The sequence below is a fragment of the Cervus canadensis genome, chromosome 11 (genome assembly GCF_019320065.1).
Source record: "Cervus canadensis isolate Bull #8, Minnesota chromosome 11, ASM1932006v1, whole genome shotgun sequence".
NCBI lineage: Eukaryota > Metazoa > Chordata > Mammalia > Artiodactyla > Cervidae > Cervus > Cervus canadensis.
Genome location: NC_057396.1, coordinates 25,730,253 through 25,756,794, shown reverse-complemented (window position 1 = coordinate 25,756,794; position 26,542 = coordinate 25,730,253). Strand labels below are relative to the sequence as shown.

Here is a 26,542-nt window from a genome sequence, read left to right as displayed (position 1 = left end):
ATGGGCCCCAGAGCAAGTGGGCTCTGTAGTTGTGGCATGTGGGCTTAGTTGCCCTACAGCATGTGGGATCTTAGTTCTCTGACCAGGGATTGAACCCATATCCCCTGCATTGGAAGGTGGATTTTTAATTACCTGGTTTTAGTGAAGTGATGATTTTAGTGAAGTCTATTTTTCTATATCAGTATTCGGCCTTTGATGCTGTTCCTTGGGGAGATGTAGCTTTGAGTGTGCCCACAATTCCATGGATGATGGTATTTGTAGAACTTTCTTGCTTATCTTGACTATACCCAGCTGTTAAATTCCACAAACTGCTGGTTAATAGCTCTAATGTTTTCAATAGTGCTCTGCAGCGCAAACTGCTATATAAATGAATCCAATCAAACTGTGACTCTTTTGAAGGAATAGTTTTTGAAGTATGTGTTTGAGATTTGTTCTGACCTCAGTGGGTTCCTCTTAGCTGTTTTATTTCCTGATTCTCTCCTACAAACTATCCAGCCTGTATTCTGGGTTATATCCTCATTAAATCCATTAAATCTCTCTATTTTCTTTCCTCTATAACCTCCACTGTCTTGAGAGCAAACATTAGGTTTGAACTTTTCCATGCTCTTTTGCAAAGAGAATCAGTTCTTTTGGGAAGACCTGATGAGCTATCTGTTTTATGATTTGCTTTCCCCTCAGAAAAATCTCTGGAGCTGTGCAGCTGGGGATGGAAACAACGGCAAATTTCTCTCTGAGTAATAATACTCTAGGAACTGAATAATCAGTAGATGGGGGCAAGCAGTCTGAGATCCTCTTGGCTTGCCTCTCCTTATGTGAAGCCACTATTTCATGAATTAAATCAAGGGCAGTTAAGGCTCCAATTGTCTCAGCATGCCATACCCAAGCTAGAGCCTCCATCTCATGAGACGGGAGTCGGTGGAAGAGGGAGACCCACCTCTTCTCAACTGGACTTGCCTGCAACTTAGCCTTAGCAATAGTAGCTGGGGAAGGGACGAGAAATGCCAAACTCCTGTTCCTCCTAGGAAGAAAGTCCTCTAATTGGTTATCATGGGGAGAGGAAGTCCTGTGTTCATGAAAGCAGCAGCCTGGAGTGGAGTTTCTGTCTTGCTGAACTGAGTGAAAGGAGAGAGGCCAAGGCCTTGGTTCAGATACCACAACTTCTTGCTTTTCTTACCAAATTTTCATAGATTTCCTTGAATGGATGTTTCTTCACATGTTAAACAGTCATTGAACCCTTAGAACTGCTTACAGAGTTCTTTTTAAAAATTATTCTTCTTTTTATTTTTGGCTGTGATGGGTCTTCGTTGCTGTGCATTGGCTTTCTCTGCAAGAAGTGCACACACTTCTCATTGTGGTGGGTTTCCTTTTTGCAGATCACAGGCTTTAGAGCTTGGGCTTCAGTAGCTGTGGTCACGGGCTTAGTTGTCCCTCGGCATGTGGGATCTTCCTGGACCAGGGATCAAACCTGTGTCCCCTACATTGGCAGGCGGATTCTTAACCACTGGACAATCAGGGAAGACCTTAGAGAGTTTTAAATGATTGTTTATTCAAGATATTTTTCACTAGTTTCAATGGGTGTGGGTCAGTAGATCTTGTGCTAGAATTTTACCTCTCTGGCTCTGTTATTCTTGAGCAAACCTAAAGAGGTTGCCCTGTAGCTCTTGGACTAAGGCAATAAAATCATGCTTTGATCCAACCTAGTTTCTTAACTAACTGATTGTGAGCCTAATACTATTTCCACCAAAGCTACCTGTTCAGATGTCTGGATGTTTAGATTACTTATTCTATGTGTTGCTAGGCTGAGATAATAATTACCTAAGTTCTCTTGCCACCCAACCGGTCAACTTGGCTTCTGTTTTTGCTCTCCTCTAATTTATTCTGCACATGGCAGTCAGGGCGAGTGGTTTTTAGAAAGAGCTCATTTTGTCATAATATAATACCACTTAACTGCTTGAGTGATTTTCCATTGTTCTTACAATAAAGTACAAAAGTCCTTAACATGGTCTCCAAGACCCCATTTTTCTCTTTCACTTCTTCTCATGTCTCATTCAATCTGAGCCCCACTTCCTGTTCCACCTCACCCCTCTGCCTTTCACCAGCATATTCTCTAGTCTCACACTAGTCTTGTGAATTTTTATTGTGCATTTAACATACTCTTTCCTATTTCAGGCCCATTGCACATGTTCTCTGCCTTACGTGCTGTTCTTTCCTGATTCAGATCTTACCTAAATGTCACCTCCTCTAGGAAACTTTTCCTAATCTCCCAGAATAGTTCAGATATTCCTGTTCTAATGACACCCCGACACCTTCTACTTCTTCACAGAATGTTTTTTTTTTTTAATGTTTATTTACTTGTTTGACTGCAATGGATCTTATTTGTGGCATGTGAGATCTAGTTCTTAGACCCCCTGCAGTGCAAGTGTGGGCTCTTAATCACTGGACTGCCAGGGAAGTCCCCAGAATATGTGTTTTTGATCAACTGATTAATAGGATGATTATCTGTTTAGAAAACCCCTCGGGATTCCTTGGTGGCTTAGATGGTAAAGAATCTGTCTGCAATGCAGAAGAACTGGTTCAATCCCTGGGTTGGGTAGGTCCCCTGGAGAAGGGAATGGCTACCCACTCCAGTATTCTTGCCTGGAGAATTCTGTGGACAGAGGAGCCTTGTAGCTACAGTCCATGGGGTTGCAAAGAGTCAGACCTTCAATTTCCCCATAGCATATTAGCTTATGAAGGCAGGGTTTCTATCTGCCTTGACCCAGTGTTTAGCATAGGACCTGACACAGAGTAGGGACTCCACAAACACTTGTTGAGTGTGGGAACAATGTTCTTTAGAGAGTTGAATGCCAGAGTTGTGAGGGTGGTCCCTGGGGGTTCTACATAGAGCTGATATGGAAACAGAGGAAAAGTTGTAAATTTAAAAAGAAAACTCACCACTTATATTTATATTTATAAAACCTGATCTTAGGAACGAGCAGACTGGTGGACACTTATTCCAAAGGAAGTTTCACTAACATCTCTATCCTTGGGCTAGTGTTGTGATAATGTGGCTGGCCCCTCTTTCTTCTTAAGATTTTTGTGATGAGTATCATGGCACATGTGAAAAATGGCCTTTTACTCTTGACACTGTGGTCAGAGTCTGTTTTAACCATATACGAGCTCATGATATTGAGAATATAGACTGAGAAAGCAGTTATTTTTTAAAAGTAATCAACAGCAACAACAATACTTACTACTGTTAGTACTGATTAAGTGTTTTCTTTGTGGTAGATTATATTATTTCCAAAAAGTTCTATAATAATTTCATAGAGTAGATAATTCTATTTCCATTTTCTAGATAAATAAACTGAGTTTTGGAAAGATTAAGTTCCTTGCTCAAGGACACATTGTAAGTAAATGTTAAGCTGAGGCTCAAACTCATGTGTTTTTGGCACCAGCGCCCAAACTCTTGATCTCTGTTTTTTAAATTGAAGTACGGACTCACAGGTGTAGAGAACAGACTTGTGGTTGCCGAGGTCGGGCGGGGGAGGGACGGCCTGGGAGTTTGGTGTTAACAGATGTTAACTATTACATTTAGAACAGATTAAACAACAAGTTTCTACGGTATAGCACACAGAACTATATCCAATATTCTCTGATAAACAATAAGGGAAAAGAGTATGAAAAAGAATGGATATATATATTCATATATACTGAAAAAAGTAGTGAAAGTGTTAGTTGCTCAGTTGTATCTGACTCTCTGTGACCCCATGGACAGTATCCTGCCAGGTTTCTCTCTTCATGGAATTCTCCAAGCAAGAATACTGGAATGGGTAGTCATTCTCTTCTCCAGGGGATCTCCCCAACCCAGGGAAGGTGCTACTTGCTCAGTCGTGTCTGACTCTTTGCAACCCCATGGACAGTATGTAGCCTGCCAGGCTTCTCTGTCCATAGGATTCTCTAAGTAAGACTAGTGGAGTGGGCTACCCCATTCCAGTATATATATATATATATACTGGTGGCTCAGATGGTAAAGCATCTGTCTGCAATAGAGGAGACCCGGATTTGATTCCTGGGTTGGGGAGATCCCCTGGAGAAGGGAATGGCTATATATATATATACGTTCTTTTTCATATTCTTTTCCCTTATGGTTTATTGCAGGATATTGAATATAATTCCCTGTTATGCAGTAGGATCTTGTTGTCTACCCATCCTAAATGTAATAGTTTGCATCTGTTAACCCCAAACTCCCAGGCCGTCCCTCCCCCGACCCCCTTGTCAACCACAAGTCTGTTCTCTACATCTGTGAGTCTGGTTCTGTTTTGTAGATAGGTTCATTTGTGCATGTTTTAGAGTCTACATATAAGTGCTTTCATACGGCATTTGTCTTTCTCTTCTTAATCTCTGCTCGATATTACAAAGTGATTCTAGAATTCTGCAAGTGATTTCTAGCTGACAGTCTTCTGAAACTTCATGTAAACTTTCCTCTGAGGTGCCTTTTGAAAACTTTCATCTTTAAGTGCCTTGAGAGAGGCAGGCTTCTCACTTCATCTCTTATCAAGAGATCACCAAAAACTAAAGTCTGTTTTAACCATTCCATGTTTGAGTAAATGTGAGTCTTGCTCCAGAGTTTCTTGATTTTACATGGACATTATCAGGAAATCAAAACAGCAGTGACAATAACAATAATGGGAAAAGCCCCTTGACTGTGTTAACAAGGCAGCACATGGAGGGATATGGACGAAAACACACAGGAGTTTATAAAGTCTAAATCCTATTTAAACTTATTACCACCCAAATCACTGGAGTATGCTTGTCAAGCAAGAGAGTAGATTTTAAAACATATCCCACAGAGTGAGGTTTTGGTGAGTGAAGTGATTGGAGGTATGGATCTAAATTAATAAATGAGAAAATGCTTTTCTTATAGTTCTGAGATAACTGCCTTGAAGTCTATGTGTTCTAGAATCCTTGCTAACTGGATAGCTAAGATATGGAAATAACCTAAATGTCCATTGACAGGTGAGCAGATAAAGAAGATATGGTGGGATATATACAAGGGAATACCATTCAGTCACAAAAAGGAATGAAATTATGCCATTTTTAGCAACATGGATGGACTTAGCAATCATCATACTGATTGAAGTAAGTCAGAACTAGAAAGACAAATACTGTATGACATTACATGCATGAACTCTAAAATAAAACAAAAATGAACTTATTTGTGAAACAGAGATAGACTCGCAGATATAGAAAACAAACTCATGTTTACCAGAGGAGAAAGAGGTTGGTGGAGAGACAAATTAGGAGTTTGGGGTTAGCAGGTAGGAACTACTATATAAAAAATAGTTAAAGCAAGGTCCTACTTATAGCACAGAAAACTATATTCAATATTCTATAATAAACCACAATGGAAAAAATATAAAAGAATATGTATATTTGTATAACTGAATCACTTTACTATACACCAAAAACTAACACAACATTGTAAATCAACTATACTTCAATAAAAAATAGATACAATCCTTGCTATTCAGTAGCCAAGGACAATTCTTCATACAGATCTTTAAGTTAAAAAGCTTAATTAAATAAAACTCCAGATAAAGACTTTCTTCCACCAAAATTATTCAAAATGGCTTAATTGATGATGCTATCCAATCCTTGTTAACCTTTTACCCTAATTACAAACAAAAAAGAATTTATAATGTGTGTACATCCAAATGTTTATATAATATTTATTAAGTTTTGATTTTGTAAGAATATAAAGAAAAACAAAAATGGAATATAATCTCACCTTCCAGCAAACTCCTGTTGTTGTTTTTTTTTAAAAAAAAAAAGTAGACTAATACATGTACCTGGTTGTTGTTGTTCAGTTGCTTAGCTGTGTCTGACTCTTTGTGACCCCATGGGCTGCAGCACATCAGGCTTCCCTGTCCTTCACTATCTCCTGGAGTTTGCTCAAACTCATGTCCATTGAGCTGGTGATGGCATCCAACCATCTCATGCTCTGTCTCCCCTTTCTCCTCATGCTTTCAATCTTTCCTAGCATCAGGGACTTTTTCAATGAGTCAGTTCTGGTATCTGGTAATGTACCTGGTACCTGTAGTAAAAATCTAAATCATGCAGGAAGATATAAAATGAAAAATAAAAGCTCCTTCCCACTACCACCCCCTCCCAGATCATCACAAAATCTTTCCTCTGCATTTTTCAAAAAAATTATATATATACATATAATGAAATACAAATATATATATTTGAAAAGTATACCAAAAGACATTATACTATATCCACTTAAACTTTGCTTTCTCATTTATAAAATGTCTTAGAGATTTGTAAATCAGTAAATAGAGACCAATTGCATATAAAAATTATCAAATTTTATTTTGAAATGATTAAAAATTTGCAGAAAAGTTGGAACTATATTTTAAAAAAGTAAACCAAAACTTTCTCTCCCTGAATGATTTAATTGTAAGTTTTTGACCTAATACCCCATTACATCTGAATACTCTAGAGTCTGTTCCCTACAAAGACATTCCCTGCATAGCCACGATGTGATGATCAAAATCAGAAAATTAAGTCAAATATATTACTTCTATCTAATCATTTTATTATTCAAGTTTTGTTAATTGCCCCAATAATGGCTTTTATAGCAAAAGAATCCAGTTCAGAATCACAGGTTGCATTTATTTCTCTGGTCTTTCTAGCCTGCTTCTGTATAGAACATTTCCTCAATCTTCTTTCGATTTTTTTTTTTTTTTTGACCTTTACACTGGAAGACTTCAGGTCAGCTCTTTCCTAAGATGGACTCAGTTTGGGTTTGCATAATGTCTCTTCATGCTTGGACTCGGGTCTTGTATCTTTGGCAATCTCGTCATGGAAGTGACGCTGTGTTCTTCATATGGCATCCTGGCAAGAGGCACACCATTTGTGTTTGTCTTGATGCTAAAGACTTTAACTGTGTGGATCACACAAACTGTGGAAAATTCTTAAAGAAATGAATACCAGACCACCTTACCTGTCTCCTGAGAAACCTGTATGCAGGTCAAGAAGCAACAGTTAGAACCAGAAATGGAACAATGGACTGTTTCAAAATTGGGAAAGGAGTACATCAAGGCTATATATTGTCACCCTGCTTACTTATACGCAGAGTACATCATACAAAATGCTGGGCTGGATGAATCACAAGCTGGAATCAAGATTGCTGGGAGAATTATCAACAACCTCAGATATGCAGATGATACCACTCTAATGGCCGAGAGTGAAGAGAAACTAAAGAGCGTCATGTTGAGGATAAAAGAAGAGAGTGAAAAAGCTGTCTTAAAACTCAACAAACTTTCAAAAAATGAAGATCATGGCATCCGGTCCCATCACTTCACGGCAAATAGATGGGGAAAGAGTGGAAACAGTGGGAAATTTTACTGTCTTCAGCTCCAAAATCACTGCAGATGATGATTGCAGCCCCCAAATTAAAAGATGCTTGCTTTTGGAAGAAAAGCTATGACAAATCTAGAGAGCGTATTAAAAAGCAGAGACATCACTTTGCCAACAAAGGTCCATATAGTCAAAGCTATGGTTTTTCATAGTGCTTCCTATGGCTTCCCTATTAGTGTAGATGGTAAAGAATCTGCCTGCAATGCAGGAGACCAGGATTTGATCCCTAGGTTGGGAAGATACCCTGGAGAAGGGAATGGCAACCCACTCCAGGATTCTTGCCTAGAGAATTCCATGGACAGATCATGGGGTCACAAAGAGTCAAACACAACTGAGCACTAAACTGCATGGTTTTTCCAGTAGTCATGTATGGTTGTGAGAGTTGGGCCATAAAGAAGGCTGAGTGCTGCAGCCTTCTCCTCCCAGTGATGCTTTCAAACTGGGGTGCTGGAGAAGACTCTTGAGAGTCCCTTGGACTGCAAGATCAAACCAGTCAATCCTAAAGGAAATCAGTACTGAATATTCATTGGAAGGACTGATGCTGAAGCTGAAGCACTGATACTTTGACCACATGATGCAAAGAGCTGATTCACTGGAAAAGAGCTCGATACTGGGAAAGATTGAAGGCAAGAAGAGAAGGGGATGACAGAGGACAAAATGATTGGATGGCATCACTGACTCAATGGAAATGAGTTGGAGCAAACTCTGGGAGATGGTGAAGGACAGGGAAGCCTGGCGTGCTGCAGTCCATGGGGTCAAAAGGAGACACACACCACTTAGCGACTGAATAACAACAACTATAGTCCTGGAAGCAATCTTTAGGTTCATCAATACACCCCTATCATTTGAATCTGTTTTAGCTATCATGTTCCTTCTTACCTGTATCAAAACTCATACTAAACAATGAGTTCTGGGTTGCAAAAGAGGGTTTATTTTGTACCTGTCTATAAGTCTTTGCTCACAGCTTAACAAAAACAAACACAAGTGCTATTACTAGATATTTTAACAGAGACAATTTATTATAGAGAATTACTAACTAGATAACTGAAAAGGCAGATGGGTATCATGGAAGTAGCAATTGCAAGAAGAGCTACTACCGCTAGGACTGGGAAAGCAAAAGAAAGAATCTGGAAGTATTAAGATATGGAGCTTGGAGGAGAACCTCAGGCCTCTGGGGAAGGGGACTTTGGCCATCTGGTGCTCATATTTCTTCCGAGGTGGTACAGTGGTAAAGAATCCACCTGCCAATGAAGGAGACACAAGAGATGTGGGTTTGATCCCTGGGTTGGGAAGATCCCTTTGAGTAGGAAATGGCAACCTGCTTCAGTATTCCTGCTTGGAAAATTCCATGGACAGAAGAATCTGGCAGGCTACAGTCCATGGGGTCACAAAGAGTTGGACATGACTGAGCAATTGAGCACTCATACTTCTGCAGTGGAGAGTAGGAAATAATGAGACTGGTTTTATGAACTTGGAAAAACTGAAAACTGTACCCAGCTACTTGTAGAAAAAACTTCCGGGGTGAAAAAGAAGCAAAGGGTGTTACTGACAGGACTAGGACACCTGTAGGAAGACAATGGGAAGCAGACAGAACAGAGCAAGTCCCTTCTTGTCCTTGAGTCTTTCAGTTTCCTGCTACCATCTGCTATTGGCAGAACCTCCCCCAGCTGACAAAGGGGAAATATGGTTTACAGAGTCCTAGCTGCAGCTTCAGAAACCTGGATATAGAGGGTGGGCTTGAAGTTGAGAAACAATAACAACTCAAGCAAAACTTTAATTCTAATGTACAGTAGTCTTGAGTATTCTGAATTAATTTTTCCTATTAATAGAACCCAGTGTGTATTATACTTAAACTGCAGATGCCATTCTCTCTCCCACCCTGCCCTATTCAGGGAAATTCTCTTGCATTATATCTTTGAAAATATTTTCTATTTAATTTGTTGGATTTTCTACCTCAGGATTATCAACATTTTTTCAGTTGAATTAGCTTGGTCTTCCACAGGTATTAGCTTTTTCTCTAATTTCTTTAATATTTTGTATTTTCCTTCCCATTCTCTGTGCTTTTCTCAAGCTTTTCCTCTGTTACTAATTTAGTTTTTAATCTCTATTCTATTACTTTCTATTTCTATTGAATCTATTATCTCCATAATGGTATTATGTGCTCTTCAATTTGTGTCCTTAATCTTTCTCTTCCTGTAAACTTCCTTTATTTTAATGCATGTTTTAAGCAAGTGGTTCTAGGGAGTGAGGTGAATTTGAAGAATTTTCTTGTATTCTCTGAGTACTACTTTGTTCTAGGCAGAGATCTTTGCCTCTCTTTTGCATATGGTTTTATTTATATACTCATGCTGCACTTTGGTTGCTATGCCATTTAGTTATGTGGTTGCTATGCCATTTATATTCTATTTGACATATTGATTGGCTATATTCTTCTGCATTTTGATTCTATTTTCAAAAAGGGAAATTACTATTTTCACCCCAAACTACATGTTCACTAATTAGTTTTTCTTCTCAATTCCCTCCTCTTCCTTCTCTTTCCCCACCGCCTAGTTTTACCTTTTTGCCCTACTTTGTTCCCAGTCTTTTTTTCCTTTTTCATCATATCGTCTTTTCTTCTTCATTATACTAAGTAAACTTTATGCCAATTTCTTCTTTACAAACTACAAACCTGAGTTTCCTCAGTTAGTATTTTATATAAGGACAAGCTGAGTGTTCTTTGTAAAATCAGTATGTACAGGTTTTTTTAAAAAAGGGGTACTGATGGAATTAAGATGATATTTTGGTTGTCTCCAGGAATGCTGAAATCCTACAGAAAATCTCTGGGGGAGATTATCTATCTATCCATCCATCTAGATACAGACATACAGAAACAAGAGACAGTCCAATGTTAAAAATGAAGTAACATTATAACAGAGATCTTGTGCCTCAAATTCACACAGACATGTCTTGCAAACTTGACTGAACCAAAGACCAAGGCTGAAGACCCTTGGGGCATTTTTTCCTCCTTCTTAGTCCCAATCCAAATGCTGAAACTTACCAGCTCTGGCATGAAAGGGCGGGAAACTGTCATAATGAGAGTACCTGGGCATGAATGAGAAAAGCATGATGGCTAGACTGGATGCCCACCGCTCCAAGTGTCTAGAGGGAGGAAGCGGAATAGAAAGTGTCACAACTATGACTCACTAGTGGGCTATCGAACTTGGGCCAATCAGCATGGCTCAGGGATGCTGCTAAAGCAGGAAGGGAAAGGGGAGGGAAGGGTTGTCTTGAATGTGTCTTTTCTCCTAGAGCCTGATGGTCCTTTGTGGGACCAGAACTCATAAAGGATCACAATTGTACTGACTCTTATTTTAGCCTTTGACTACATGGCTACTGACTTCTAATTAGATTTGCATCTCAACAGTAACAGTGGAGGTTAAGAGATATGCCCCAGTTCAGTTCAGTTCAGTTGCTCAGTCATGTCTGACTCTTTGCGACCCCATGAATCGCAGCACACCAGGCCTCCCTGTCCATCACCAACTCCCGGAGTTTATCCAAACTCATGTCCATTGAGTCAGTGATGCCATCCAGCCATCTCATTCTCTGGCGTCCCCTTCTCCTCCTGCCCCCAATCCTTTCCAGCATCAGGGTCTTTTCCAATGAGTCAACCCTTCGCATGAGGTGGCCAAAGTATTGGAGTTTCAGCTTCAGCATCAGTCCTTCTAATGAACATCCAGGACTGATCTCCTTTAGGATGGACTGGTTGGATCTCCTTGCAGTCCAGGGGACTCTCAAGAGTCTTCTCCAACACCACAGTTCAAAAGCATCAATTTTTCGGCGCTCAGCTTTCTTCACAGTCCAACTCTCACATCCATACATGACCACTGGAAAAACCATAGCCTTGACTAGATGGACCTTGCTGGCAAAGTAATGTCTCTGCTTTTTAATATGCTATCTAGGTTGGTCATAACTTTCCTTCCAAGGAGTAAGCGTCTCCACCCCTGAACAAATAACGACTATGAGGAGTACAAACCAGGACTCCCATTTTGAATAATCTCATTTTAAACAAACATCCTCGTGATCTGAAACTGCTTTTGGGTATGGATGCATACCTCCCTGCTGTAGATAACGGAGGTATGAGTCCTCTTGCAAGCTGATGCTAGTGGGTGTTTTGAGTTAGGGTTAGTTTAAATAATCAGTTAATTCTGTTTAACTACTGATATAAAGAAACTTAATATAAACTATTTCAAAGGTGATATAGTTTTGGAGATGTCATCTACATTTATTCAGTTTCGAACTAATAACTTTAACTTAGAAGCAGATCTTTTTTGTATAGTTCTTCTGTGTATTCTTGCCACCTCTTCTTAATATCTTCTGCTTCTGTTAGGTCCATACTGTTTCTGTCCTTTATTGTGCCCATCTTTGCATGAAATGTTCCCGTGGTATCTCTAATTTTCTGGACGAGATCTCTAATCTTTCCCATTCTATTGTTCTCCTCTATTTCTTTGCATGGATCCCTAAAGGAGGCTTTCTTGTCTCTTCTTGCTATTCTTTGGAACTCTGCATTCAAATGGGAATATCTTTCCTTTTCTCCTTTGCCTTTAGCTTCTCTTCTTTTCTCAGCTATTTGTAAGGCCTCCGTAGACAACAATTTTGCCTTTCTGCATTTCTTTTTCTTAAGAATGGTCTTCATCACTGGCTCCTGTACAATGTCACAAACCTCTGTTCATGGTTCTTCAGGCACTCTGTCTATCAGATCTAATCCCTTGAATCTATTTGTCACTTCCACTGTATAATCATCCAGAAAAACATCTATTTCTGCTTTATTGGCTATGCCAAAGCCCTTGACTGTGTGGATCACCACAAACTGTGGAAAATTCTTAAAAGGATGGGAATACCAGACCACCTGACCTGCCTCTTGAGAAATCTGTATGCAGGTCAGGAAGCAACAGTTAGAACTGGACATGGAACAACAAGACTGGTTCCAAATAGGGCAAGGAGTATGTGAAGGCTGTATATTGTCACCCTGCTTATTTAAATTCTATGCAGAGTACATCATGAGAAATGCTGGGCTGGATGAAGCACAAGCTGGAATCAAGATTGCCGGGAGAAATATCAATAACCTCAGATATGCAGATGACACCATCCTTATGGCAGAAAGTGAAGAAGAACTAAAGAGCCTCTTGATGAAAGTGAAAGAGGAGAGTGAAAAAGTTGGCTTAAAACTCAACATTCAGAAAACTAAGATCATGGCATCCGGTCCCATTACTTTATGGCAAATAGATGGGGAAACAGTGAAAAGAGTGACAGACTTTATTTTGGGGGGCTCCAAAATCACTGCATTTAGTGACTGCAGCCTTGAAATTAAAAGATGCTTACTCCTTGGAAGAAAAGTTATGACCAACCTAGACAGCATATTAAGAAGCAGAGACATTACTTTGCCAACAAAGGTCTGTCTAGTCAAAGCTATGGTTTTTCCAGGAGTATGTATGGATGTGAGAGTTGGACTATAAAGAAAGCTGAGCGCCGAAGAATTGATGTTTTTGAACTGTGGTGTTGGAGAAGACTCTTGAGAGCCCCTTGGACAGTAAGGAGATCCAGCCAGTCCATCCTAAAAGAAATCAGTCCTGAATATTCATTAGAAGGACTGATGCTGAAGCTGAAACTCCAATACTTTGGCTACCTGATGTGAAGAACTGACTCAATTGAAAAGACCCTGATTCTGGGAAAGATTGAAGGCAAGAAGAGAAGGGGATGGCAGGGGATGAGATGGTAGGATGGCAGCACCAACTCAATGGACATGAGTTTGAATAAACTCTGGGAGATGGTGATGGACAGGGAGGCCTGGCATGCTGCCATCCATGGGGTCGAAAAGAGTTGGACATGACTGAGTGACTGAACTGAAGTGAACTGTGTAATCATAAGGGATTTGATTTAGGTCATACCTGAATGGTCTAGTGATTTTCCCTGTTTTCTCCAATTTAAGCCTGAGTTTGGCAATAAGGAGTTGATGATCTGAGCCACAGTCAGCTCCCGGTCTTGTTTTTGCTGACTGTATAGAGCTTCTCCATCTTTGGCTGCAAAGAATATAATCAATGTGATTTCGGTATTGACCATCTGGTGATGTCCATGTGTAGAGTCGTCTCTTGTGTTGGAAGAGGGTGTTTGCTATGACCAGTGCCTTCTCTTGGCAAAACTTGTTAGCCTTTGCCCTGCTTCATTTTGTACTCCAAGGCCAAATTTGCCTATTACTCCAGGTATCTCTTCACTTCCTACTTTTGCATTCCAGTCCCCTATAACAAAAAGGACATCTTTTGGGGGTGTTAGTTCTAGAAGGTCTTGTAGGTCTTCATAGAACCATTCAACTTCAGCTTCTTCAGCATTACTGCTCAGGGCATAGACTTGGATTACTGTGATATTGAATAGTTCCACCTTAGAAATGAACAGAGATCATTCTGTCATTTTTGAGATTGCATCCAAGTACTGCATTTTGGACTCTTGTTGACTATGATGGCTACTCCATTTCTTCTAAGGGAGTTTTGCCCACAGTAGTAGATATTATGGTCATTGAATTAAATTCACCCATTCCAGTCTGTTTTAGTTCACTGATTCCTAAAATGTCAATGTTCACTCTTGCCATCTCCTGTTTGACTACTTTGAATTCATGGACCTAACATTCCAGGTTCCTATGCAATATTGCTCTTTACAGCATTGGGCTTTATTTCCATCACCAGTCACATACACAACTGGGTGTTGTTTTTGCTTTAGCTTTGTCTCTTCATTCTTTCTGAAGTTATTTCTCCAGTGATCTCCAGTAGTCTATTGGGCACCTACCGACCTGGGGAGTTCATCTTTCAGTGTCCTATCTTTTCACCTTTTCATACTGTTCATGGGGTTCTCAAGGCAAGAACACTGAAGTGGTTTGCATTTCCCTTCTCCAGTGGGCCATGTTTTGTCAGAACTCTCCACCATGATCCGTCTGTCTTGAGTGGCCCTACACGACATGGCTCATAGTTTTATTGAGTTAGACAAGGTTGTGGTCTATGTAATCAGATTGGTTAGTTTTCTGTGATTGTGGTTTTCATTCTGTCTGCCCTCTGATGGAGAAGGGTAAGAGGTTTATGGAAGCTTCCTGATGGGAGAGACTGAGGGGGAAACTGAGTCTTGTTCTGATGGGCAGGGCCATGCTCAGTAAATCTTTAATCCAATTTTCTGTTGCTGGGCTGTGTTCCCTCCATGTTGTTTGACCTGAGGCCGAACTATGGTGGAGGTAATGAAGACAATGGTGACCTCCTTCAAAGGGTCCCATGCATGTATTGCACTCAGTGCCCCCAACCCTGCAGCAGGCCACCACTGACCCACGCCTCTGCCAGAGACTCCTGGACACTCACGGGCAAGTCTGGGTCATTCCTTGTGGGGTCACTGCTCCTTTCTCTTGGGTCTGGTGTGCATAAGCTTTTGTTTGTGCCCTCCAAGAGTCTGTTTCCTCAGTCCTGTGTAAGTTCTGGTGTCTCTACGGTGGGGTTAAATGTGACTCCTCCAGGAGGTCTTACGCCATACCCAGGTCTACTGCACCCAGAGCCCCTGCTCCTGAAGCAGTTCACTGCTGACCTGTACCTCTGCAGAAGACCCTTAGACACAGCATAGTTTAGGCTTTAGCATAGTTTAGGCTTTCCTTAATATAATGAAAAAGAAAATTGATTATGATATCAACCATGGGTACTATAACTCCTTTTAGGGAAGAAAGTATATCATTTGAATAAATAATTTGAAGGGCTTTTCAAGCTTGGAAAATTTTTGGTCATATCTCTTCAAATATTTTTTCAGTTCTCCTTTTTGCCTTTGAGGACTCTAATTACACATGCATGAGGTTGCTCAAAGTTGTCCTACATCTCACTGGTGCTGTTTTCATTTTTTAAATTCTTTTTATCCCCTGTGCTTCATTTTGCATAGTTTCTGTTGCTATGTCTTCAAGAGCATTATTTTTTCCTTTCTAATAACTGATCTGCTGTTAATCAGATTTCATATTTACATACCAAATATCTTTGGTATTTTTATATCTTGAATGACTCTGCCTATATTTTGAACAAGTGAAATATAATTGTAATGTCTCTGTTTGCCAATTCTAACATCCTTGTCAGTTCTGGGTGGGTTTCAATTGATTACTTACCTTCTTCATTATGAGTCAGGTTTCTCTGCTCCTCTGTAAGTCTGGTAATCCTTGATTGGGTTCCAGACATTGTAAATTTTACCCTGCTGAGTGCAGATAGTTTTGTTTTTCTATAAATATTCTGGGAAGTAGTTAAGTTTCTTGGAAAAAGTTTGGTCCCTTCTGGTCTTGCTGTGGTGATGTGTTAGGTGAGTCCAGAACAGTGCTCAGTATGGGGCTAATTATTTCCCATTACTGAGGTAAGACCTTCCTGAGTTCTCTAGTCAATGCCCTGTGAATTATGAGCTTTGCCAGTCTAGGTTATGGGAACAGACCCAGCTGTTGATATCAGCCCCATCTGAATGCTGAATACTGTTCCTGCTATTCTTTTTAGATGACTGTCTCTCCAGCTTCAGGTAGTTTGTTCACACACATGATTGATCCATGCCTTAGTGAATACTTTAGGGGGATCCTCTGCGCATCCCTGGGGTCCTCTTTGGGTAGTGCTTACCTTCATCCTGTGAACTCCACTGTCTTGATCTTTCTAGACTGTCTCCTCAATCCACAATTTTTGATATGTTGTGTTTTCACTCCTATTTAGTTCTAAGTATTTTCGGTTTTCTCTTTTGATATCTTCTTTTACCCATGAGATATGTAGATGTGTGTTGTTTAATTTCCAAATATTGATGAACTTTCCAGGTTTTTTTAGACTTTCATTTCCACACAATTCTATGGTCAGTGAATATACTCCATATGATTTTAATCTTTTAGAGTTTATTAAAATTGTGTATAGTTTAGTACATGATCTATTTTGATGAATGTTTCATGTATACTTGAAAAAAATATATTCTAACAGATTTTGGATGTTGTGTTCTATAAATGTCTACTGGATCAAGTTGGTTGATAGTGTTGTTTGTGTCTTCAATATGCTTACTGATTTCATGTTCCATTAATTACTGAGAGAGGAGAGTTGGATTCTTTAACGACAATTAAGAATTTGTCTAGTTTTTCTTTTAGTTATCCATTTTTTTTTCTCTTGTTTTAAAGCTGTATAATAAAGATGCATGCACATTTGGGATTCCATTTTGATTAGTCAGTCTTTGTATTATTATGAAATGTCTTCTTTTATCCTTATTCAGCTTTCTTTTGATTATTTTTTGCATGATATATCTTTATCATTTACTTTTACCTTATATGTGACTGTGATCAGTTATAAGCCTTAGGACAACCAATATAAAATAAATGAAAGTGGTATAGCAAATAAATGACTTGATGGAAAAATTGACAAATAATTAAAAATTATAAAAATCAAATTTTGGAGATGAAAAGTAAAATAACTGAAATTAGGAACACAAAGGATGGTTTAAGAGCCAGTTAGACACAGCTTAAGAGAGAATTAGTCAAGTACGAAATAGGTGAGAAAAAATATCCAAGACTGAAGCACAGAATGAAAAAAATATGAAAAATGCAAAAACAACTTTATCATTAACATTAAACTCTTAAACCAAATTTTCAATAACATTCACAATATTCTCAGGCATTTTACCTTATACAAAATGAACTTCTAAAAGCTTTACTTTGACTTCATGAATTAGATGGAAATATTGAGCCATTATTGAAATTAATTTAATTTTAATTAACTTAAATTAAATTAATTTCTTACAGAATATCAGCCATAATGTTACAACCAACATCTATCAAAATAAACAGTGAAAAGACAAAGACCTCATTCCATATATTTAGAAACTAAAAAGGCACTGCCAAAGAATTCATGGATTAAAGAGAAAAATTCTAGTTGAAATGACAGAACATCTGAATTAGACACAGGTAAAAATGTTACATATCAAATCTGACAGAATGAAGCTAACGTGGTATTTAGAAATAAATTAGAGCATTAAATGTTGTTGTTGTTCAGTCGCTCAGTCGTGTCCAGCTCTTTGTGACCCCATGGACAGTAGCATGCCAAATTTCCCTGTCTTTCACAATCTCCCAGAGTTTCCTCAAACTCATGTCCATTGAATTAGTAATACCATCCAACCAGCTCATCCTCTGTCATCTCCTTCTTCTGCCTTCAGTCTTTCTGAGCATCAGATGGCCAAAGTTGGAGCTTCAGCTTCAGCATCAGTCTTTCCAGTGAATATTCAGGGTTTGATCTCCTTGCAGTTCAAGGGACTATCAAGAGTCTTCTCCAGCAGCACAGTCCGAAAGCATCAATTCTTGGTGCTCTGTCTTCTTTATGGTCCTTATTATCTCCCTTGGCAGGACCCAAGACTCTCTTTGGGTCACAACCCTCTGTACTGTGAGTTGGAAACCCACTGCATGCAATAAGCTCAACAATCATGGATCACACCTCATTTCATTTCCTTCTTTCAGACATCACTATCTTGTACTACACTACCTTTCTCTGCTATTTTACATATTTGTTTGGGTTTCTAGTTATTTAAGATCAGAGAGTAAATCTGGCCTCCTTTATTCCATGGCAGCTGAAAGTAGAATTAATCTGTCATTTTTATAAAGTTTGAAAACATGCAAAACAATGCCACATATATATCCCCCCTTTCTTTATATAAGTAAATATGTATTGATATAGACATAGCTTGGGGAAAATGAATTAATAATATAAAAACCATGCATAGGGAAGCTGAACACCAAATTTGGGAGAAAAGTTACTTAGACGGAGAGGTAGGGGAAAACTACCCTGAAATTGAGATAATGAGCAAGAATGGCAAATTTTTAGAATTCTTTGAAGATTAGTAGTAGGCACAGGAATATTCACCATGTTTTTCTATATACTTCTTGGGTGCATGAAATATTTTATAATAAAAATTTAAAGGTATGCAAAAGGGAGAAGAAGTAAAGAGTATTAGTTAAAGGAGTATTCTAGAAAGATAACGAGGTAAAATAGGATAGTAATTAAATGTGTCTGTAAGCCACTTCTAAGCCAGATGGCACTGTTGGGAGTGGGGACCAAATGGTAGCAAACAGAAATAATACATCTTCTCTCACCAGCCAGGTCTCGGCAGGCTGTGACTTACCTACTGGTGCTTTCCTATGGGTGTTTTCTACTCCTGGGCAGAATTCTCTGATCAGTTCAGTTCAGTTGCTCAGTCGTATCCAACTCTTTGCGACCCCATGGACTGCAGCACACCAGGCTTCGCTGTCCATCACCAACTCCCAGAGCCTACTCAAACTCACGTTCATCGTGTTGGTGATACAATCCAACCATCTTATCCTCTGTTGTCTCCTTCTCCTCCTGCCTTCAATCTTTCCCAGCATCAGGGTCCTTCCAATGAGTCAGTTCTTCGCATCAGGTGGCCAGAATATTGGAGTTTCGGCTACAGCATCAGTCTTTCCAATGGTTATTCAGGACTGATCTTCTTTAGGATAGACTGGTTGGATCTCCTTGCAGTCCTAGAGACTCTCAAGAGTCTTCTCCAACACCACAGTTCAAAAGCATCAATTCTTCAGCACTCAGCTTTTTTCATAGTCCAACTCTCACATCCATGTATGACTACTGGAAAAACCATAGCTTTGACTTTGTTGGCAAAGTAATGTCTCTGCTTTTTAATATGCTGTCTAGGTTGCTCATAACTTTTCTTCCAAGGAGCAAGTGTCTTTTAATTTCATGGCTGCAATCACCATCTGCAGTGATTTTGGAGACCAAGAAAATAAAGTCTCTCACTGTTTCCATTTTTTCCCATCTATTTGCCATGAAGTGATGGGACCGGATGCCATGATCTTAGTTTTCTGAATGTTGAGTTTTAAGCCAACTTTTTAACTCTCCTCTTTCACTTTCATCAAGAGGCTCTTTAATTCTTCTCCTTTTTCTGCCATAAGGGTGGTGTCATCTGCATATCTGAGGTTATTGATATTTCTCTTTGATGGAATCCTTCAAAACCCCAGCTTCCATAAACACCACAATGTTACCACCATGCCTTGTTATCTGTCCACCTGCCTCTGGACTTGAGCTCTTGGGTCACTGTGGTGCTCTCTCTTCTTCACATAGATGATCTTTCTCTGACTTTGACCTCTCAGTATCTTGGTGGTGGTGATGGTGGTGCTGCTGCTAAGTCACTTCAGTCATGTCCAACTCTGTGTGACCCCATAGACGGCAGCCCACCAGGCTCCCCTGTCCCTGGGATTCTCCAGGCAAGAACACTGGAGTGGGTTGCCATTTCCTTCTCCAATGCATGAAAGTAAAAACTGAAAGTGAAGTCGCTCAGTCTTGGTGCTACTTCTCTTCAGTGGTCATCTCTTGCTTGGATCTTTCCAATAGCCTCCTGACTTGTCTCTCTTCATCATTGTCCCCTGCTGCATCTACTCTTAAACATGGTAGCTGATGGAGTGGTCCTCTGAAAACCTCGGATCATGTCACTTCTCTGCTCAAAATACTCTGTCTTGCTCAGAGGAAAAACCAAAGTCCCCTGTTGCCTTCACAGCACTGCAGTAATCTGGCTCCTCCCACCCCATCTCTTGCTGCTCTCCCCCATCCCTGTCCCTACGCCTCACCTGGGACTCCCCGATGTGTCTAGCACCTGTTTGTTGTGCTTCTGCCTCAATTCCTCCTGCTGCTCCCTCTTAGAAAGTTTTTACCTGATTGTCTACCTGGCTTGCTCTTTCTCTCACCAAAAGTGTGGTTTTTCTCAATTGTCACTGTTATGCCCGATGTCCGAATCCTCGAGCGGGAAGAGAGAAGGCCTCTAAGACAATGCAACTCGCAGGAAGGGAAGTTTATTACTGACTCGAGCCAGGACTCTCCGCCCGCAACCAACGCAGTGGTGCGAGTCAGAGAGCCCCGAGCCCAAGCTGTTACACAAATTTATAGGGTGAGAAGCGGATTGGTTACACGTTTGCAAAGCAATTTCATTGGTCAATACTTTCGCGCGCGTGGGACTTTCCTGGGGGTTTCCGCCCCGTTCCTAATTTCCTAATTGGCAAACATCAGTGAAAGCTAATTGGTCCTAATTGGCAAACAGTGGTCCTTGTTAAGCGAAAGCTACCTGATAGTAGGAAGGCCTACTCCTAATCTAAGTTGCGTTACTTCTGCTCGCCTCACAGTCACATTTTATAGGTCTTTCCAATCCCTTTATTTAAAGCTACTCTCATTTTCATGAGGCATTCCATTTCTTCCTCTGCTTATCTCTTTCTCCCTAGTATATGTGGTCTTCCAATATACTATAAAATGTATTTCTTAATTTGTTTTATTGACTGTCTCCCTCCACTGGAATATAATCTTCATGAAGACAGGGATTTTTTTGTTTTATTTATTGCTGTAATACAAACACCTGGAACAAGTGCCTGGCACAGAGAACATGCCATCAGTAGTTTTGAGGATCTCCGTTTCCTCCTTTACTCAGAGACTTAAGGAGTGAGGGAGAGGTGTATAGCCCGTTGTACCAGCCGTTCACCTGACACCCATGTGATGGCAGTCCCTTGCACTGGGCTTTGAGCGTCAGCTAGGCAGGGTGCCACAAAGGTGTCCCTAGGTCCCAGATGCTTAACTCCTTCAGGTCTGGAGAGCCCCTCTGTGACTTTCCTGCCTCTTGTCGCTCAGTCATGTCTGACTCTTTGCGACCCCATGGACTGTAGCCCACCAGTCTCCTCTGTCCATGGGGTTTTCCAGGCAAGGGTACTGGCGTGGGTTGCCATTTCCTTCTCCAGAGGATCTTCCCAACCCAGGGATCGAACCCGGGTCTCCCATATTGCAGGCATACACTTTACCGTCTGAGTCACCAGGGAAGAAATCATTTGATTGCTTCCATGCATGAAGGCAAAAGAAGGAGGTGGCAGAGGATGAGATGGTTAGATAGCATCACTGACTCAGCGGACATGAAGTTGAGAAAACTCTGAGAGATAACGGAGGACAGAGAAGCCTGGTTGCTGTGGTCCAGGGGGTTGCAGATCGAGTGAATGAACAACAGTAACAAAAGCATAAGAGGGCACAGCAACTCTTCAAGGCTGTCCAAGGCTCTGTCTGCCCAGGAGCTTGCTGGCACTCTCCTTACGGGGCTCTTGCTGTCTTTCTGGGACTCGGCCCAGCTCTTAGATCCCACAACTGTTAAGAATTCTGTTGCCTCCCTGGGGCTCCACTTCAGATCAGGGAATAAGGACTTTCTCTGTGGAGTCCGCCGACATCTTTTCAATGCTCTGCCCCCACCCCTCCGCCCCATCTCTCACCTTACTTCACTTTCTCTCTTCCCCTCCCCCAGGCTGGAAATTTTTCCTTAGTATAACAAGAATGCTAATCTTGCTTCTGTTCATCTCTCATCTGTGTGGTGAATCCTTCCCATTTTTCTAAGGGCCTGGGCTTTTGGAATCTAAAAATAGGAGGAGAGACACTATCTAACTGCATTTGGCTGCCAAACTGTCTCAGAGGATAACTTGAATGCTGTAACGGAAGAAGGGTCAGGGGCATGGGAGAGGGAAAGAGAGAGGGAAAGGCTTGGGTGGGGGAAATTGTGAAATACTTATAGAAGATGTGGTATATATACACAGTGGAATATTACTCAGCCATTAAAAGAATGAAATAAGGCTATTTGCAGCCACATGGATGGACATGGAGAATGTCATACTGAGTGAAGTAAGTCAGAGAAGGAGAAATATTATATGACATCCCTTATATGTGGAATCTAAAAAGAAATGAGCTTACTTACAAAACAGAAAGAGACTCACAGACTTAGAAAATGAATTCATGGTTGCCAGGCAAGGGGGAAGGGATATAGTTAAGGACTTTGGGAAGATCATGTACACACGGCTGTATTTAAAATGGATAACCAACAGACACCTATTGTATAGCACTCTGCTCAATGTTGTGTGCCAGCCTCGATGGGAAGGGTGTTTGGGGGAGAATGAACACATTATATGCACGACTGAGTCCCTTCACTCTTCACCTGAAACTATCACGACATTGTTAATCGGCTGTACCCCAATACAAAATGTTTTGGCGTTAAAAAAAATAAATAAGTAAAATTTTAAAAAAGAAGAAAAAACAAAAACAGCCTCATCACTTGATAGTAATGACAACAACAATAATGATGGTGGCGCTAGTGGTAAAGAATCCACCTGTCAATGCAGAAGACATAAGAGACACAAGTTCGATCCCTGTGTCAGGAAGATCCCCTGGAGAAGGATTTGGCAACCCACTCCAGTATTCTTGCCTGGAAAATTCCTTGGACAGAGGAGTCTGGTGGGCTACAGTTCAGGGGGTCACAAGGAGTCAGACACGACTGAGCACACATGCAACATTTACTGAGCAATTCCTGCATGTCAGGGCCTCTCCCAAGTGCTCTGCATGCAGCATCTCCATTAGTCACCACCACAACTCCATGTGGACTTATGATTATGGTAGTTTTTCATCAGAGCACATTGCAGTCTAGTGAGGGCGAGGGATTGACTCAGGTCCCACATTTTACAAATGACGGGCGTGGGCTTCGGACACAAGCTTGGTGTACACCAAAGACTGTACCTCCTGGCTTCATAGAGCCTGAGGACACCAGGCCCTGTAGATGGGGAATTCGTCCATTTTTCCACACTCCTGGCCCCTGCCCAGCAAGAGTGGGCTGTCGTTCCTCTTCCTGCCGTGCCCTGGGAAGGGCTGAATCATCCCCGTTTGCCCCCATGGTCAGCCTCTCCCTGCAAATCTGGCTTCCTACTCTGCTTCTGCTTCAGTAGGTTTCCAATCTCTCTCTCTTCTTCCTTCTCTTTGTGTCTTTTTCTCTGTGTGGCTTTACAAATAAAATATAAATTTAGCTGAGAGCTCATACCACAAAAAGGGAAGAAGTGATAAGTATAAGCAGCAAACAGAACCCAGGAGGTTAACACCCTGCTACCACACATGAAGGTCTTGTGGGGAGAGGACCGAGGATCTGTGTGTCTCTGCTCTCAGGGGCATTCAGGCTGCCTTTCCTGCTTCCTGCAGAGATGTCCTGGGCTCCTCCCCAAAGAGCAGTGTCTTTATCAACAGGTAGAAAGCTGCAGCTTCGGGAAGGTGTCCCAGCTCCAAATTATCTCTACTGTCAGAGGACTGCTACTTTGGAACCACAAGCTAACTCTAAAAAAAACAAAACAAAACAAAACAAAACAAAAAGAAATATCAGCCATTGACATCTTGGTATAGCTGAGCTGAACCAGCTAGCCCAGATCCAGTCTTTTTTTTTTTTTTTTTTTAAGACACAAGCACCTCAATGTGCAAAGCAGCACTGTTTTTTCCCCTTTTTTGAAGATTTTTTGGATGTAGACCATTTTTACCATCTTTATTGAAATTGTTAGAGTATTACTTCATTTGTTTATGTTCTTATTTTCTGGCCATGAGGCATGTGGGAATCTTAGCTCCCTGACCAGGAATCGAACCCGCACCCCTGCATTGGAAGACAATGTTCTAGCCACTGGACTGCCAGGGAAGTCCCCAAGATCCAGATTCTTAGGGGATAGTCATTTTGATGGCAGTGAGGTGGGAGAAGAGGAAACTTGGAACAGGGTGCAATTAGTTGAGTCCAGGGCTGCGAGAGGGCTCTGGGCAGCTGGGTGAGGCTGTGTGTCTCTGCAGGTGACGACTCCATCAGCACCTTGGGCCTGATCCTCTGCGTGGGGCTGTCGCTGCTGCTCGTGTCCATCCTGGGCTACAGCCTGGCCAAGTGGTACCAGCGCGGGTACTGCTGGGAGGGTGAGTGAGTGCCGGACCTTGCTGCCCCAGCTCAGCCCAGCCCCTCCTCTTCTGTGGCATTTGGCCAGGCCAGATGGGGCAGCAAACTCTTTAGAATGGTGTCATGCAAAAAATATTTCCTGTGGTGGTGGCAGTGGTTGAAGACTTGGGTGGGGTGGCTGAGCCCTTGAGACGGCGGGGGTAGGGTACTGGGGCCTTTATTGAATGGGGGGCTCTTCCCACACCCAGCAAGCAGTCAGCTTCCTCCTCCCTCAGAACTCACAGGAGTCTATCTCCCAGGCCTTGTGTGGGCCCCAAGGCCAAGGGCGATGGGCTAGACCGGCCAAGCTCCAGGTGTCTTTTCTACCCCTGGCTCCCTGTCCTCTCTTCCCCTGCCTGTGTGTCTCAGGGCCTTCTCCTAAGCTTGCAGATGCTTCAGCCCACTGGACATCTGGAATTTGCTGGGGGTGCCCCCAACTCTGATTCACATCTGCACTTCCCATAGGACCCAGGAGAGCTGGGAGGGCATACTAGAGTCCTGGGGGCTTACCAGGTGGTGCTGGTGATAAAGAACCTGCCTGTCAATGCAGGAGACATAAGAAACATGGGTTCTATCCCTGGGTCAGGAAGATCCCTGGAGGATGGCATAGTGACCATTTCCAGTATTCTTGCCTGGAGAATCCTGTGGACAGAGGAGTCTGGTGGGTTACAGTCCATAGGGTTGCAAAGAGTCGGACACGGTTGAAGTGACTTAGCATGCACTAGAGTCCCAAGAAGCAGAGAACATTTCCTGGATCTGCAATTAAATTCAACAGCTTCCATGCATGTTTGTTGAGCACTTACTATGTGCCAACGTACTTGTGCCTAATATGATTTTTAAAAAAAATTCTATGTGAAGACGAAATTCTTAGTCTCTGTGTTTTTTGTTTTTTTGTTTTTTTTTTAACAGAAGATATGAGGTTAGAGCCACAGAGTTGGGAAGTGGTGGAGTCTGGATTCCAGCCTCCTTCCCAGAGTCATTAGTGCCCTTGATGGAGAGATCCCCAGTGCCAGGATCTATCCTCAAAGAGCTGGTGTTTCTGTCTAGAAATAAGGGAATGTACCCATGAGTTTGGAGCAGGAAGAAGACACTGAAGGAGCCTGGGAACCTTCCATGACATCTTGAGGCCCAGCCTAGCCACCCCACACCTCCCAGACAGGTGTGAGGGAGGAACACATGCTCCCAGGAGAGTGGTGGGTCACTCTCCCTGGAGGTACCAACCCTTTCTTTTCTGATTGTCTTTCTAGGGCCTAATTTTGTCTTCAACTTGTACCAAATCCGGTGAGTAGATTCAGGACAGATCAGGGTGGGATGGGGGTTGGGGGCTATGTATGCTTGAGAAAGAATCAAAGATGGAGCTCAAACTTATTACTTCCCTTCCCTGTCTCCTCCCCATGTCTCTGAGCAAGCAAGAGAAAATGATGGAGCAGGGTCAGTGTAGAAATTTCCATGATGGAAAACTTGAACACAGACAGGACATGGAAGATACTAATGACAGTGATCTACTTAGCATTCACCCCTGGGCGGGCATCATCCATTCATTTATTCACTCACCCACCATTTATTCAGTAAAGATTCTATTGCAGTAGGTATTGTGGCATTAGTTTCTAAGGGTACAAAGATAACTGGGCATAGTATCTTGTCTTTAAGCTGCCCGTGGTGGACACCTGTCTGGTTACAGATATAATCTCAGACATAACATGCTGTCCAAAGAGAGGGGCAAATGAAGACAATCGGGGATTAAGGGAGTGTCCTGAGTTATTGCAAGAAGTTTCAGAAAGTCTTCCTGTGATAAGTCATCTCATCTGGTCTCTGCCACACAGCAGGCCCGCTTCTCATCTGGCCCGAGGGTTGGGTAACTCTCATTCTGGAAAATAAGTCAGCGAGTCAGTGAGTCACTGCCAGAGTTCTTCCCATGCTCTGGTCCCAGAGAGAGGTCAGGTTCTCAGTCCCAGTAACTTGATTGGATGGTCTTTCTTAGGAACCTGAAGGATCTGGAGATGGGTCCTCCCTTCACCATCAGTGGCCACATTAGCAGTTCAGATGGAGGCTACATGAAGTTCTCAGACAGGCTGGTCTGATGAGGGGAGTGTCAACTTTCTGGAGCCCCCAGAGAGGTGAGTGGAACATTGGTGAGCTCCTGATGTCCCAGTGAGTCTGATGTCCCAGTGTGTTCCTCCAGTGGTCCAGGCACCCAAGCCTAGCACCAAAGATGGCTTGGAACCCACGGATGATTTGGTTCATCCTCTGGGGAGTGAGTGCTGTAGGGGATGATCTTGGGAGCAAAGACGCAGGATCATGCTGTCCCTGCCTCTTGCTCCTTTTA

General features: G+C 41.7%; 1 protein-coding gene and 1 non-coding gene across 2 annotated transcripts; one reads left to right on the top strand and one right to left on the bottom strand.

The window, feature by feature from the left end:
- On the top strand, nucleotides 1-26,542 carry SMIM35 (small integral membrane protein 35). Its single transcript, XM_043480786.1, has 4 exons — nucleotides 1-16; nucleotides 24,081-24,197; nucleotides 25,464-25,497; nucleotides 26,198-26,542. The coding sequence occupies exons 1-4, from the start codon at nucleotides 1-3 to the stop codon at nucleotides 26,295-26,297; spliced, it is 267 nt and encodes an 88-aa protein (XP_043336721.1). The 3' UTR covers nucleotides 26,298-26,542.
- On the bottom strand, nucleotides 8,272-8,396 carry LOC122450686. The gene has a single exon (XR_006272185.1). It is a non-coding gene; the product is annotated as a small nucleolar RNA SNORA40 (small nucleolar RNA).

Coding starts and splice junctions, on each gene's coding strand:
- SMIM35 (XM_043480786.1), top strand. Junction 24,198..25,463: donor GCGCGGGTACTGCTGGGAGG/GTGAGTGAGTGC, acceptor TTGTCTTTCTAG/GGCCTAATTTTGTCTTCAAC. Junction 25,498..26,197: donor TTCAACTTGTACCAAATCCG/GTGAGTAGATTC, acceptor GGTCTTTCTTAG/GAACCTGAAGGATCTGGAGA.